Source organism: Crocodylus porosus, unplaced genomic scaffold (assembly GCF_001723895.1).
Source record: "Crocodylus porosus isolate Cpor-Errol unplaced genomic scaffold, CroPor_comp1, whole genome shotgun sequence".
NCBI lineage: Eukaryota > Metazoa > Chordata > Crocodylia > Crocodylidae > Crocodylus > Crocodylus porosus.
Window position 1 is genome coordinate 38,105,270 of NW_017728886.1, and position 16,098 is coordinate 38,121,367.

The 16,098-nt window shown below is 44.1% G+C and overlaps 1 protein-coding gene across 5 annotated transcripts in view; it reads left to right on the forward strand.

Moving 5' to 3' along the window:
• Nucleotides 1-6: 6 nt before the first annotated feature.
• RUNDC3B (RUN domain containing 3B) overlaps nucleotides 7-16,098 on the forward strand; it is an 87,390-nt gene continuing 71,298 nt past the window's right edge. For all 5 annotated transcript variants that reach the window (XR_002100627.1, XM_019532776.1, XM_019532782.1 and 2 more), the window contains exons 1-2: nucleotides 7-115; nucleotides 15,248-15,363. Coding sequence is in view for 4 of the 5 variants with exons in the window: in XM_019532776.1 (XP_019388321.1) it covers nucleotides 12-115; nucleotides 15,248-15,363 (220 nt within the window). In the remaining variant the exon portion in view is untranslated. The remainder of the gene's footprint in view (nucleotides 116-15,247; nucleotides 15,364-16,098) is intronic.

Below are 16,098 nucleotides of genomic sequence, written 5' to 3' on the forward strand. Positions count from 1 at the left end.
CCGCCCCCGCCATGGCGGGGCTCGGCCTGGGGGGGCTCGGCGCAGCCGTCCGCAGGAGGGGCGGCCCGGCCCGCAACGCCGCCGTGGAGCGCAGGAACCTCATCACGGTCTGCAGGTGACTCGCAGCGCCTGGCCCGGCCGCACCTGCGGGCTCGGGGCGGGGAGCGAAGCGGGAGACTCCGTCCTGACTCAGCTCCTGCGGCTGCCGGCTCCGGAGCGGGGCCCGCAGCACCTCTGAGCTGCGCAGCCCCCGGCAGCCAGCCGACCGCGGGCGGAAGGGCAGGCCCGCGGTTTGGCCCGATTGTGGGGGGGGGGCGCTTTGGAGATGTGGCGACACACTGGTGCCCGCTCCTCCCGCCGGGCCCCGCGGCGCGCCCGCGAGCCGGGCTTGTGTTGGTTGGGGAGGGGGGGTGTTGTGCAGCAGTTGAGCGGTTTGCCATGAAGAGAGCTCCCCTTCTCCCGCCGACTTCTCGTGCAGAGCCGCGGGATGAAAACATCACAGCCCCAAACCCCTACCATTGTCAGGGGACACTGCTAAAACCCTCCTTCTCGTGTGGCTGGTGCCGGGCGTCAATGGCAGGCTGCCCCTTCCCAAAGACGGGTGCCAGGAGGAGACTGCGTGTGGAGGCGGCCGGCCCTGCTCCACGCACGAGTGGAAGCCAGCTGTGGGCTGGTTATGCACTTTCAGGTGCTAGCTTGGGAGCTGGTTGGCTCTCCTTGAAGCTGGAGACATACAAAAAACAAGAACTCTTGATTCCAAAATGATACCTTTTGTTAGACCCACTGGAGCTGGAGAGTTATTTTTATGGTGTGAGAATTGCTTTGCGTGTGTGGTGGGTCTAAAGGTATTGTGCAGTTAAGCAGTGAATTACATAATAGATGTAATGTGTAGCAGGGGTCAGTGTTGCAGTGTAAGCCCCCCCCCCCACATGCAGGTAAAGGTGCAATGGGATCTAACGCACGATGCATACAAGCCTGCCGTGCCGTGTGTGTAGCAGGAGGCAAGATTGAGGGATCATGCATTAGATCCTGTTGTGCTTTATCACTGGTGCAGGAGGAGCTTAATCTCAGGCTCACTTGAGGGTCTCCCAGCCATGGGGGCACCCCACACCCCCCCAGAGCTGGGGGATCACAGCAGCTGCAATCCTTGGGGGTTGGGGGGGCTATGAAACTCCCAAGCCCTGGGGACCAAGGCAGCCTTCATCTCCAGGGCCTGGGAGTTTCACTGTGGGCATGGTGCACCCCTGAGGCTGGGAGCTCTGTCACCTCACAGCGCTCTGGTTGGCAGGGGAGACCCTGCTACACCTGCTCATTAAAGCTTGGTCACAGCCAGTTATAGCGTTAGTGTGCATTTTCAGTGTCTAACTTTATAGCTGTTTGGAGCTTTTTATTGGAGTATAGCCACTCTGCACATGTAGCTGGTATTAAGGTAGTAGGACAATTAAGCTATTGAATTACACAGTACCTGTAGGGTATAGAGGGGGCCTAGGTTTCATAGACTGGGTCAGATGCCAGCATCCATCATTTCAATGTCAATTTTTCTTACCTTTAAGATAGATTCCTCCTCCCCCAAAGAAATTAAAAGCTTAAAGTTGACATGATACTTGGTAACTTCTAAAATGCATATGATTGACTTCACACACTTTTTATGGTAGAACTAGAAGACCTCATCATGTAAATGACGCAAATATTCAACATGTCCACCCATTTTATCAGACCAAGTCTCTTTTTTAAAAGTGCAGAGATATCTGGAAACCAGTAGAATTCCATTTTTACACCTAACTTTGTTTTAGTGCTCAGATCAAATTTGAATGATGACTACAAGTACCTTGTAAGCCTTTCTTTGAATTTAAACCAACTGAAACCAGAGAGAGGTTAGTTGTGTTTATCTTCATCTAGGCAGAAGGCAGAGCAGGGTGGCATCATTATGAATTGACTTGTTCGGAGTGTTATGAGCTTTTGCAGGCTGTTGCCTAAATCAGATGTTGACTAAGTAGGCTGTAGTCTACAAAAGCTCATGCCTCTGAACAAGTTAATCTGTAAGGCGCTGTCCTCCCCTGCCTTCTGTCTGACTGAAGATAGGAATATTTTGCCTAACCACCCCCCTCAAAAAAATACTGCCATACCTTTAAGTGCAGCATCTCTATAGAAAGAAGTTATTTCAATTTATGTTGTTTTAGAAATTGCAGCTTTTATGCAGGGATTGAAAGAGGATACCTACTTGATAGTATGAAGTAAGGGCTGTATCCTCATTAGTGAAGTAAAACAGCTGTGTGTTATGGAGAAGCTCAGGACCTACATGCTCTTTTTTTTTTCTTTAGTACTCTCCCCTTTCCACTGACATGCACTCCCTAAATTTTGCTTCTGTTCCTTCCTTGATACTGGCCACCACACTGTTTGCTGAAAGGGAGAAGACTGTATGCACTTGTATGCCAACCTTTTTCCCAGTCCTAACATGCATAGTTCAGGGAAGGCTCCTTTACTGTATAACTTCAGTAGCCTCCCCCCCCCACTCTATTGCTACTTGAGAAATCTAGATGTAATAGCAGAGTAAAAGTAACAACATGCATCAGTTTTATCGTTACTAGTGTGTATTAAACAGTAGAAATGAAACTTCCTAGTTGGGAAAGCTGCAAAGGTACTGATACAGCCTGTCTGTAGACTTGGGAAGACGGAAGTTACTTAGTATTGTAACCACACAGAAATATTTAAAAAAAAAAAAAAGTTGTGCATTCTGTAAAAATTCATAACATACACTTTATTTCACTACTTACTGAGACGAGTTTTCAAGCTATTTACAATTGAATAATATTCTTCAGCTCTGATTTTTTTTATGTACCCATGTTGCGATAAGCAAAAGTGATCCTGGAACATAGGCAAGGAATCTTAGCAATCTGAAGCAATCTAAGTTGTCAAAAACATGCATGAATCAGTGATACCTATAGTGAGTCTCTAAAATGGCAAGCTTTTCTAGAATTAGACTAAACAATTTAATGCTGTGCTGTCTCTTTGGAAGCCTAAAACTAATATTTTCAAAGTACTTTATATTTAAGGGAGGGAAGGAGCAGAAGGAGCATTCATTCTAAGGAAATATGTATATTAAACTTTGACTGTTTTCATTCTTATGGGCTTTTAAGCTTAATTTTTTTTAAATGTTTTCATAAAATCAGTCCTTGCCTACCCACCTTGCCTATTTCAATCAAAAATATTTTTTAGTCTAAAATGATGCTGTTAACATGAGTCAGCCAAACCTTAGAAGTACCACTTTTTCACCACTGGAATTCAGAAGCTGCTAGGAAAAAAAGAAAGTTCATGCAATATCATATATTCAGCCTCCTATTATGGTTATCAATTAAAATTCCTTAAATTATTATTCTGCAAAAGTTGACTGGATTTTTATTGAAGGATGTTATACCATAACTTGTCTGCATTGTTTGCTTTCCAGTTGCATTTTTCTTGTTCTCTTTCACCACTAAGTAAATGACACAACGTGCATTTTTGGACAGGCTTGGGGATCACTTATTTCCCAAGACTGACTGCCCCTTCTGTGTGTTCCCAGTATTATTTACCAGGATGGCCTGTGGAGTTGGAGGAAATTTCTGCAAACCCCTGCTTCAAAAGTTAGGTCCGGCTACTCATGCTGGCAATGTGTATATAGTTTCAGGCATTTACAGTTTTGCAAGGGACAGTCTGTTTCAAACAAACTTGGAAATGCTAGGGGAATCAACTTAAATGTTATGATTTGTTTCCATTGTGTAAGCAAGCATAACAACTTAATTGTTTTGTGTGAGGTATAGAATCATTGGGAAGTAGGGCTGGAAAAGACCTCCTGAGGTCATCTATTCCAGTCTCCTGGTCAAGACAGGATTATCCCTGACTAAACAATTCCAGCCAAATGTCTAACTTGCTCTTAAACACTTCCAGAGATGGAGATTCTACAACTTCTTTAGATAGCCTAGTGGTTCTCAACCTTTTTAGACTTGAGGCACAACCTCAAAAAATGCTAACTCTTAGTTTTCACTTGGTTTTTGACTACATAAACATAAAGTAATTCTTCTTTTGCACAGAACTTCAAATGTTTTTTACACTATGGATTCCTGTTTTAAATTTCTGAATTTATTTTGTGAATCTTGTTTGTCCACCTAACAGTGCTAATGTTTTGTGGCATCCAGCATCACCTTTGAACAGATCTCAAGGCACCCTAATTGAGAACCACTTAGGTAGCCTGGTCCAGTGTTTGATCACCATCATTTTCAGAATTCCTCCTAATCTCCAATCCAAATTTCCTCTACTTCATCTTGAGGCTGTTGCTTCTAGACCTGTCTGCTACAGGCATGGAGAAAAGTGCATCTCCATCCTCTATAAATCACCTTTAAGATATTTGAAGACTTACCAAATTCCCCCTTCACTTTTCTCTTTTCTAGACTAAATAACCCTAGTTCTTTCAGCCTGTCCTCGTAAGGCATGCTCCCCAGGCCTTTAATGACTTTTGTCCTGCTGCCTTGAACTCTTTCCAATCTGTCCATATCTTTCTTGATATGTGGGGCCTCAAACTGGATGTGGCTACACCAGTGCTGAATAGTGGAAGAATGACTTTCTTTGATTTGCAAGTGACACTCCTGTTAGTACAACCCAGTATGCTGTTGGCTTTTTTTGGCAACAAGAGCACACTTGGATCATATTCAGCTTATGTCCTACTGTAACCCCCCTCTCCCCACTCCTCCTCCTTCTCTGCAGTACTGCAGCCTACCTAGTCATTCCTCAGTCTGTATTTATGTATGCAGTTGTTCCTTCTCAACTATAAGACTTTGCACTTATTGAATCTTATCTGGTTGGTTTTTGGACCATTTTTCCAGTCTGTCTAGTCTTTCCTGTGGTTCCAAACCCCTAACCTGTCTGCAACTTCCACCGAGCCTCGTGTCATCTCCAAATTTGCACTCCATCATATAATTCAGATATTTAATGTAGATATTAAACATTACCGGATCCAGGACAGACCCCTGTGGAACCCCACTTGCGACCTCATCCTAACTAGACATTGAGCCCTTGATGACTACTTATTAAGCACCCAAACAGTTTTGTATGCTTCTATCAGTACTTGAGTCAAGTTTGCATTTCCTTAGCTTATTAATGAGAATGTTGTAGGAGACTGTATCACCAGCCTTGCTAACATAAAGGTATATCACAATTGCTGCTATTTTCCCCCATCTACAGAGGCTGTCACCTTATCATAGAGGGAAATCCGGTTGCTCAGGCATGACTTTTCAGGTAGTTGAAGTTCAAGCAGTTATGTTTTTAGGCTTATTTTTTCCAGTGGTATTGCTTAAAATAGTCAGAATTTTTTGAAGATATCCTTATAGCCCCAATGCTTTGCTGTCAAATTCTCTTTCTCTCTGTGGTGGACAACGATTTCCATTGCTGGGGCTCCTTGTAGCCTTGGTAGGTTTCTAGTTCTCTTGGTGATGGGTAGTTTGTGCAGGGTATTCTAGGTGGAACAAGCTTCCTTGGGGGGTCTTTCCTGGGTCTGGTTAATTTAATATCTTTGTTCATTATTTGAATCGTAGAATTGAGTGCAAATTTGTGTAGGAGATACCACCAGTCTGGGTGAAATCTCAGACACTCTAGAGCAGCAGTTCCCAGCCTTGGGGTCACAACCCCATTTGGGACTGCAACAATAAATAATGGGGTTGCAGAGATGCTTGACAGTGTTAACCAATTAGGATTAATATCCTTCCTGTTTATAAATATATAACTCTTGTGCTTGGCAGTTATTTGTCCGTGCATGATAGTTGCATCTTCCACACAAGGTGCTTGAACATTTCAGGAAGCTAACATAAAATCAGTGTGTTGATACTGATGGGTTGAAACTTGTTTAACATGACTGAGAAATCTGACATGGATGCTTTGAGCTCTAGCGGAAAAATTAATGACAGGAATTAGAACAAGAAACAAAAGGAGTGCAATTGGACGAATTCTTCCTTGTTGATCTTCTCTGCCTCATTCTGGGGTTGCAAAAATTTTCCAATGTTTAAATGCGGTTGTGGTGAGGATATGGTTGGGAAGCCCTGCCCTAGGGGGTGTTGCTGCCATCATGAGCTACTTTCAAGTAGTGTCAGGGTAGGTGGCAAGGATTATAAACATGATGCACTTTGATTGTCCACATGTACAGCGTCTTCCCAGGTTGGATGTGCTTCAAATCCTACCCCTGTTCTTTCTGAGCATGGGGAGGGACAGACTGGTACCAGGCCCACCACTTTCTCATTCCTGTCCATGGCCAGAAAAATAGGCAGCTGTGAGGTGGGGTGCAGGAGTCTGTCTAGCAAGCTGCCATTGGGGAGGGAACATTATGTACTGAGATGGTCTTCCAGGGCAACAAGCACATCTGCAGGGAGGGCAGCTTTCACTTCAACCAACAGACTAGTCATTGTCAGCATCCTGCCATTTCTGTGAAGAGGGGGTGAAGGAGACTCTAGTCCATGCTTTTCTGAACTGTCCCTGACTGTGGTTACTCTTTTGCTGCCTTCACAGCCCTCTTTAACACACTGACCATAGACTTCTTTAAGACTGAGTACATGTTCTCTATCCTGTACCAAGTAGCCTAAGGAAGTGTAACCTTCTGGGCCAGGCCAAGATAATGACCCTGAAAAACTGCAGAGGAAGGCTTTTGGGGCCTGGCTTCAATGACACATGCTCTCCAGCTCTTCTGCTTGGTCATGTTTGTGTGTGGATATTGCATCATACAACAAAATGTGGACCTGTTTGTGTTGTGCCCACTCTGCAAGGTGGAAGACAGACAGCTGGTCTTAAATGTGTAATGCCATGATGATCTTCAAAATGAGGGATTTCCAAGCTCTAGTGATGTGTGAGTGTTTTTATTACTGCCAGGTATTTTATGCATGGCCCCTTTGTTGGCCATTTACATTTACACTTTCATCTCTTTGTTTTTCATCTTTTTAGAATTTTTTAAAAATCAAAAAATGTTCCCCTCCTTTACCTGAGTGTTTATGGTCTTGGCACTGGCTTTGACTATCAAGGTTATTGTTAGAAGAGTTGATTTGAGTGCCTTCTTTCATCCAGAAAATAGAGATGGGAGTTGTTTTTTTGGGGGGTTTATTTTATTTATTTCCTAGATCTAACTGATATAATATTCAGACAAAGAGTCCTGTAGGATTATATTGGGAATTCTCCTTATACTAGAGACTGTATCCATATTCTCTGGTGAGTGGTCTCAAAAAAGAAACTCCCATTTTGGTGCTTGTATTATGTTAGAGCAGGGGTGGGAAAAATATGACCTGTGGTCTGGATCCAGCCTGCCAACTGACTGTATCTGGCCTTTGGCTTGGGGCTGCAAAGTTATAGGATCCAGCCTGTAGGGAGCCAGTGGTTCCAGCTGCTGTGTTTTGCCAGGCAGGCAGTCACATCCCGGCCCCATCTAGAGCTTACACCATCTCCCATCCCATGTGCCAGAAGCAGCACTGGATGCATGCTGGCATCGGTTGTGGGTGCTGCCTTTAGATTCCCAGCAGGGATCAGGGTGGCAGTGTGGGACTGCAGCTAACATGCTGATGCAGCAGGATCACCCGCAACCTGGGAGGATGCCATAATCCCCAGGGGGAAGCTGCCACCTGCATCTGATGCTGGTGTTCTCCCAGTGTTGCTTCCACCTCCTGGGCCCACAGCTGGTGTGAGCTGCAGAGCTGCGCTGTAGGTGCTGGATGGTTGGGGGTGGAGGGGGCAAAGGGAAGGGGGAGACTAAAAGAGGCAGCCATGACCATTACAAGGGGCAGTGGTTGGTGCTGCATACCAGGCAAAAGCAGGACCCAGCAATGGGCATGTTAGCTGTTTCTGGGGCCCTTCTGGCTGTGGCTCCCCAAGGCTTGCACTGGGGCTGCCCTGTGGCTCTTCTTCAGTGCTACGGCCCCATGCCACCTCCAGGCCACCCCAGGTCTGCAGTGATGGTGGTGGCAGTGGGGAGGAGTTAGAGGGCAGTGCTGGTGCAGGTTCCAGACAGCTGCAGCCAGAAGGGCCCCAGCAATGGCAAATGCACATGCTGCTGGGTACTGCTTTTGCCTGGCACCCAGCACGGGCTGCTGCTGCTGATCATGGGCAGGGCTGACTCCCTCTGTCTCCCCCTTCCCTACCCCTTTTCTCCCCATAACTGTCACGCAGCTTACAGCAGCTCCCAGCCTGTCCACCAGAAGCAGCACTGGGTGGTTGCCAGCATCAGCTGTGGATACAGGTGGCAGTTTCCCCCTGGGGATTGGCACATCTTCCCAAGCCCTTCTTTGGGTTAGGAGGGTGGGCTGGAGGCTGAATCTGCTGAAGCTGCTGCCTGTGCCCACACCAGCTCCCCTCCCCTCCTCTTCCCTACAGCCCCATCCCACATAGGGAGGTTTGGTGAAGTGGTATGTGCATGGGGGAGGGCTGCTGACCCAGCCCACGACACCTCCCCAAAACTCCCTATGTGACCTGCAGGCCCAAATAATTGTCCACCTCCGCTTTAGATACTTTGAGGCTAATGCATGAACCAATGTCCAATGTGTAACTGTGCATTGTTTCTTATTTGAGAGAGGTTTGAACAGAGGAAAGCATTAAGATTTGGAATATTGTACAAGTAGCTCTCTTAAATTGGTAGTTCCTATTGATTCAGGCAGCTTTGGGTCCCTAGAAATAAAAATGACATCTCCCAAGGCATCCAGGTGAGAGCTGTAGTGTTTCAAATATGTTTATTTTAAAGCAGATGTTTAACTTGACTCACAAAGAGCAACCTTACATCTCTGCTTTGCGGAGAGTTTTGTGGCAAAGTGACCTGAATATTTGAGAAACTGATACAGTCCCATTTTTTAATTCAAAGTCTGTCCATCAGCAGAGAACCATCAGAAGGACATGTCAGGACCATGGAGTTCAGATTAGTGCCAGTGGTGTAGAGTCTCAACAATGAAAAGGAGGGTTCATGAATTTTAACTTTTTCTGAAAATGTTAATGCTAAGTATTGTTGGATTTCAACACATTGGTGCAATTATGATACCGCAGAACTCAAAACGAGTGTCACTGGATTAGAGATGTCCCAAAGACTGAAATTCCAAGTATAGGAGTTGGTGTAACAGTGCTCTGTCCTGATAGTGAGCATGTTTACACTGGCATTGATGTTACGGTGCATTAGGTTTTAGTACCTGTAATAACAGGTACTTAATGTGCTGAAGCCCATTTTTTTGTAGCGCTAATGCTCAGTAGATTAATTCTACTGTACATTAGCACAGCTTTTGCTGTGACGTGCTAATGTGCACTAGAATTAATCTGCAGCATTTCTAGTGTCTCCTATAGCTGTGCCCAGCATGAAGTAGGTAACTTGATACTTGCATTCTGGAGCTAAGATTAGTTCTGTTGCTAAATAGAACAATCGTTTTTCATGCCTTTTTGCTAATACAAATTATTCTGACTGCTTTGGAGCCTGGTAGCAAAGATATTGGTTATCTCTTGCTTGGCACTACGTCAGAAAAACTGTATCCTGAATGTTCGGAAATTTTGACTTGAGGGTCCTAAGTTGAATCCCTTTCAATAAACAGAGTTATCCCATGAATGGAAGCCATTTTTCTTTACAGTTTACAATAAGTAGCTTTTGGTGCATGACTTTTTCAGTTTGCTGGGAGAATCATTTACCCATGGTTCATTTTTACCATTTGCATAATGTGCATCCTAACTATCGAAGCATGGCAACACTGATCTTGAATCGTCCTGTAATACTTTGTACTCAAATTATGTTCCATAGCTTAGGGAATATCAGTTAGTCACTTCTTCAAGTATCACTCTACCTCATTATTTCTGCTTTCTTTGAAGTGTTTGGTGTTGCTTTAAATCACATGAGAATAGAGGAAAACATGCTGAACTAGATTGTTTCAGATCTTTTTAGCAATTTCTGGGCCTTTGAAAGGTGCCAAGGAATAGATTTAGCAGATTTTCTTCTCATTTGCTCGAAGTTTTTCTTAGAACAGTCTTGTTAAAGTATTGTTTTCTTGGAATTACATATTTTTGCCTAGGATATTTTTTTTTTTTTAAATCCCAGAGCATTTCTGAATAGTGTGGAGAAGAAGGATCAAGGTTTACCCTTGCTACAGATTCATAGTATTTAGTTGCTAGTCTATACAAGCAGACAAGTATGATGCACAAGCTGTGTTGAATAGAAAATCCAGTAAAACCCTGGTAGGTAGACAAGCAAGGTTAGACTATAAATACATGCAGTATTCTTGTAGGGATCAGTCTATTAGCAGAGATTGCTTGCAGGTATGGGATAAGCAACTCATATGTTTGCTGAAAAAAACCAATATAAGTATAAGATGCTGCTAGAAAGAATGTCACACTCCACATCCACTATCCTCAGGTTGCCCTAGCTTGCTGATGATGCTCCTGCTGTGAATTCTGAAAATCCATTTTTCACAGGTTGCTGAGAAGTTGAAATGAAGAAATGCGCATGCTTTTTTTTTTTTTAAGAGGAACACAGACAAAAATTAGTGTGAGCAGTGTGATTCTCACTTCCAAGCTCTATATGGTCTAAAGCAGTGGTTCTCAACCTTTTTTTGTACCAGGACCCATTTGTAAGCATTGATTGCCAGTCCCAACCCAGTAAATAGTTTAAGTAGAAAACAGTCACCTGGTTCTGCCAGTGCCCCTCAGTCCTGACCCACAACCCCCCAAACACTCCAGCCCTGCTGGTGCCCCTCATTCCCAACCCAATGCCCCCAGGTCCCAGAACCCCAGTGTATGGGGCAGGGGATGTGTGGGGAATGAGGGGCACATGCCCCCCCCCCCCCGGATTTTTGCACCCACAGCAGGTATGGGGCTGTAGCCTGGCTGGACCAGCATGGGCAGGAGCTGCCTCTGCTGCCCATTGAGTGGGGCTTGGTGCAGAAGTGGTGGGGGAGGGGGCAAGACTCATTGCTTCCCCTGCCACTGGAACCCCTGTGCCAGCCATGCCACCAGCAGTGCAAAGAGTAATAGGGATAAGGGTTGCACTGCCCTCACCTTTTCCTGCTGCCAGTCATTTATGCACCAGGTTGCAGCTCTGCCCCTCTGCCATGGCCCAGCCACTACTGCCACTCCCCTCAGACCACAGCTGTACCCCAGAGAGGAGGTGGAGTGGTAGGCAGTGTTGCCTGTGTCTTCCCACCTCCTGATGTGTCATCTATGCCCCTGCCTCCCATCCCATAGACTTACCTGTGGGGAGTTGTGGGAACTGCTCTCCATGCTGCCTGATTACTACATGCATGTATAAGCATGCACATGCATGTGGTACCCCCTGCCTGATCACTTTTCCTCCCACTCACCCCTGCTCAAAGCAGCCCCTTGCTGGTTGGAACTACCACCCTGCAAGAGGAAATCCACATTTTTCTCCTTTAAAGGAAAATCCATTTTTAAAGTTTGTTTATCCCTTTTTTCTAAAGTTTGTGACCCTTTCATATATCCTTGTGACCCACTTTTGGCTTGCGATCCACAGGTTGAGAAATGCTGCTCTAAAACAGCCAGTTTCAGAATGGGCCTCTTAAAAATCTCTGATATATTTGGCATAAAAGTCCCCCAGTCTGAAAACTGAGAAGGAACACAAGTGTATTATGAAACTCTCAACGAATCCAGAAAGGGAGTGAGGATGGGTAGAAGTGATTTTTGCAGAATTATTTTACCATAGCAACTTCTCTAACCCTCAAAGGAGTGCAGCATTCGAGGATGCAGAGGTGGCTGAAAGACACGCTCGTCCCACCGTGCAAGAGGTTGTAGGTTCTATTTTTGCCTTTCAAAGGTGTAGCATAGACTCGTGCCCGAAGTTGCCTAATAGCACAATAGAGGGGCATGAACTAGGGAGCAAACAAAAAAGGGGGAAACAAATTGGACTCCATTGTGGTAGATTGGAAAGGTGTAACCCCTGAATAAGATGTAGAGTAAACTTAGAATTTTTTAGCACTTACCATTCTCTCTTTCCCTAGCACTTGAGGAGAGGTTTAAGGAATTAAACCTTCCTCTATATAGTTCTGTACAACATGATCAGAAATGTCATGCATTTAAGGATAACATGGGAGAAATCTCACTTCATAGAACTAAATAACTGATCCTCAATGTTTGTGATGTCTATTAACAGATGCCATCTTCTTCCCAAATTGAGTAACAATTACTATCCATCTAGTAGTAATAACTTAAGCAAAAATATTACCATTAAGTCAAATAGTATGATGGGTCTGTACCCTCGTTTGGTTCTGAGCTGACCAGAATTATTTTTTTTTTGTGAGGGTTTATTTTTTTTGTTTTTAAATAAAGAAAGAGAAGTTGGACTAATTTGGAGAATTCCTGAGAGTTTTAAAAAATTAACAGGAGAAGTTACGAGCCTCAGGTGCTTATGTTGGTGCCAATTTTTTAAACTGTCATGGGGAAGATTAAAACTTAGTTTCCTCATATTTACTCTTTGGTTTTGTGATTCATTTTGTTTGCATTTATTTCCATATATTTATTTTCTTATTTATTTATGTTTGTTTTTAGGGACACTTGCATTGGTTGCTGTCCAGTCTTTACACTTGCATTGGTTGCTGTCCAGTCTTTATCCTTAACAGAATTCTTTGTAGAAAAGATGTCTTGGTTAAAGTTTCAACATATCTGCCCTTCTAATCAGTTTGTGATTGGGGTTTGTGTCTTAAGCAGGGAAGGTGATTTTGCTTTACTAAAAGCATGTAGAGACCATGCTGCAAATTTGGTTCCCCTTCTCCAGGACAGCAAGCAAGCAGGGATGGAGTCTGCTTGCTGCCCTGGGGGGCAGGGGCACAGCCTCTTCATGGAAAAGCCAGCTCTAGGCCATGATGCGATGCCCGAAAAATCTCTCCCCACTCCTCCCCCCTCTGCCTTCAAAAAACAAGGTATGTATTTTCAGGGGGAGGGTGCAGTATGCAAGAAAATAGGTATATTGTGCTTTTCTTTTTTTGCTGAGTTTCAATAGTTTTTCAAGGAAAAACTAGTGCCTTCCATTCTAAGCATCTTTGGGATGCTCCCAGTTTTTATTTCTGTCCTGAGTACCATTGCTGTATTTGCTAATGAACCTGTCTTTAGTGCCATACCTTAACAGTATGTGCCTTTGTCAGTTTGCTCTCTCTGTTTTGTAGTTTAAGGTACAGGTGACAGCTACATTTCAAAGTGTTAATGTTAAAGATTATAATTATTAATATTTTGCATGGCATATGTAGTAACATATTCTGAACTATTAATATAGAATATACATATATGTATATACACATTAATCGGGGAGCCTCATTTCCCATTTTACATTGCAGCCAGGGGGTTGATCATGCAAGAGGATTGGATACACAAATAGACACCTGGGTAGAGTTATTGTTTGGGTTTATGGCAGTTCATCATATTGTTTCTGTATTTATGACTCTTCCAAAATTAAAATAGAAGTATCTCTTATTTGTAACTTCGTAAGTGTGGGATAGCTTTGAGGAAACTATTCATTTATTGCTGCTGTTGAAGTAATATTGTTGTAGTGAAAATCACTGAACATAGGCTTAAAAAGGAATTGAGTGGGAAAATTCTTTCCTATTTACTGATGGCTAGTAAAAAGATAAGGAGGGACTTAAGCACTGATATTGCTGGAGGATTATACCTTGACTGTTTTTCCTTCAAGCGCTACAAATTATACAAGCTTGCAAAAAAAAAAAAAAAAGGGTCATTTTCCTCGGCATGCTACAGATGACCCAGAGTCCGGGCAGCTTCTGCCAGCAGGTGACCCAGAGTCCGGGCAGCTTCTGCCAGCAGCCTGGAGGCTCGGCTGCATGGGCTCCACAGCCTGGGCACCAGTTCCATGGCTGCAGCAGCTGTGTCTGCCAGGGAGGGGCCTAGGGCAGCACAACCCTGGCTCCTCCCCCACTGTCCACCCAGAGGCACAAGTGCAGCTGCCACCACCATGGAGCCAGTGCCAGGATTGTGGAGCATGGCACAGCTGCTTGCAGCCTTCTAGCTGCCTCCTACATCTGCCCAGAGCCTGGGCTGGCTGTGAAAGGCAGCCAGGAGGTTGCAAATAGCTGTATTGGGATGCAGAGCCCTAGCACCGGCTCCGTGGTGGCACTGGGCTCACACGTGGCTTGCAGCACATGGCAGGGAAGGGGCTGAGGCAGTGCAACCCTGGCCCTTTCCCCGCTGTCATCCTGGAGGCATGTGTGCAGCCACTGCCAGCAGTGAGGATCAGGACTATAGCAGCTTTCCCATATCTAGCATGCCAAGTCAAGGTGTGGGTAGAGGTTGGGGTGATTTTGGCACTCCTGCCAAAAACATTGCTGACCCCCAGGTTAAATAACGCATATTGCATTAAGTGAAAACTGTGGAGAGGAATGAGGAAGAGACTGAGATCTTGTACTGGAGGGGTAGAAGAAATAAGAACAAACCCTTATAGCTTTCATACTCTTCTGTGTTTTAAAGTCTGTCCTTTCATAGTTGAGGCGGAGAAAGGTGAATAGTACAGGCATAACTAAATTCTGTCAAAATTGACCAGTTGTGTCTGAACGTCAGTGTGATTTTTTTTTTTTTTTTTTTTGAGAGAAGGGCCTCATTTAGTACACCTTTACCTCCAGTTTTATATTAATAACATTTTTTTGAAGTGCCAGATTCCATTCTTGGGGAATGTGTATGTCTGAGTGAAGATTTAATAGTAAATTAATTTTTGAGATAAAATGAGAGCTTTAATGAAGATGGCTCATATATTCTTTTTAAGAGATGGAAAGATGGATTCCTTGTTCAGGTCTGTGATACGTGTCAACATCATATTCTAGGAATATTCTTTTGCGTCTCACCTGTTGATTGCTCCATGAAGGGAATTTTGAGAAAAGGTTGGTTATTCTTTTGAAAATGCCATCTCTCTGGCTAAGATCACTAAAGGACATAACGCGGGTGTTCTTTGATGACAGAACTTAGTCTCCATCTTCAGTAAGCAATTTCAAACTTCCTTTCAAAGTTATGGGGAAAAAAAGAAGAAATATGACTCTTTTTTTCATGTAGACAGGACATCTGTAAAACATTAAGTATATAATTAAAGTTGATGATTAACAGTATTTTCTGGGCTATTTTTCATTGTACAATAGATGGTTGAGAACTATTCTGGCTGCATGCTGTATGGGATATGAATGTGTACATTACTCCTTTTCTATATAATATGCTGTGCCCTTCAGTGTGGAGGAAGAAAACTGTCTTTGAAGTTGATAATTATCTTGTTCTTTTTTAGGTTTTCAGTCAAGACTCTGATTGATCGTTCCTGTTTTGAGACTATTGATGATTCTTCCCCTGAATTTAATAATTTTGCAGCTATTCTGGAACAGATTCTAAGTCATCGACTGAAAGGTACATTAATAACTGTATTGCTTACGTTCAAGGAAGAGGAGGCACAACTAAGAAACTGAAGGTTGGGAATGACTTTGTTCTAGATGGATTTGTTTAATCTAAGTATTCTATGCATCTGGGACTGCTTTGCTGCCAAAAGAATGTGCGCTCTCTTTCTTAATTCCATTAAACTCTGCCTCCTTCACCAGTGTAGCCCTTGTAGCTGATCCTGTTAAAAAGTTAATGAAAGGTGTTTATATGAGACCTTTCTACATAGGAAATCTTTTAGACGGAAGACTTTGGCAAACTTTTGGATGCCTGGTGTGAAAAAAGTAGAGGCTGCCTTGGGACTGACAACTCTGCCTGGATGCCCTCTGGAGGCCTGCTTTCTGGTGCTCTGAGCTTGTAAGACTTGTAGTTTCCTCGGATAATGAGGGATTCACAACTAGAGAAACTGTTTTTCTTTTGGTTGCTTCAAGTCCAAGGAGACCTTATGCTAAATGACTTACTGAGCTTGGCCTAGATAGTCTCTGGGGATGCCTTGTGGCAGAGTCTAAATTTCTGCTTCTGCTCATATTCACGGCTTGTTTCTTTTTCATACAGATCTGTTTCATGCTTTCTCTAAAAGGAGGGAGGGAGAGGGTGCTGTCACAGGAGCACCAAGGTGTCCTGTGCCTTGGAAGCAAAAGGAACTGAGCTGCCAATCAGCCGGGCAGCTCAGGTGCCGGTTGCCAGGGCAACCAGGCAGGTCAGGTG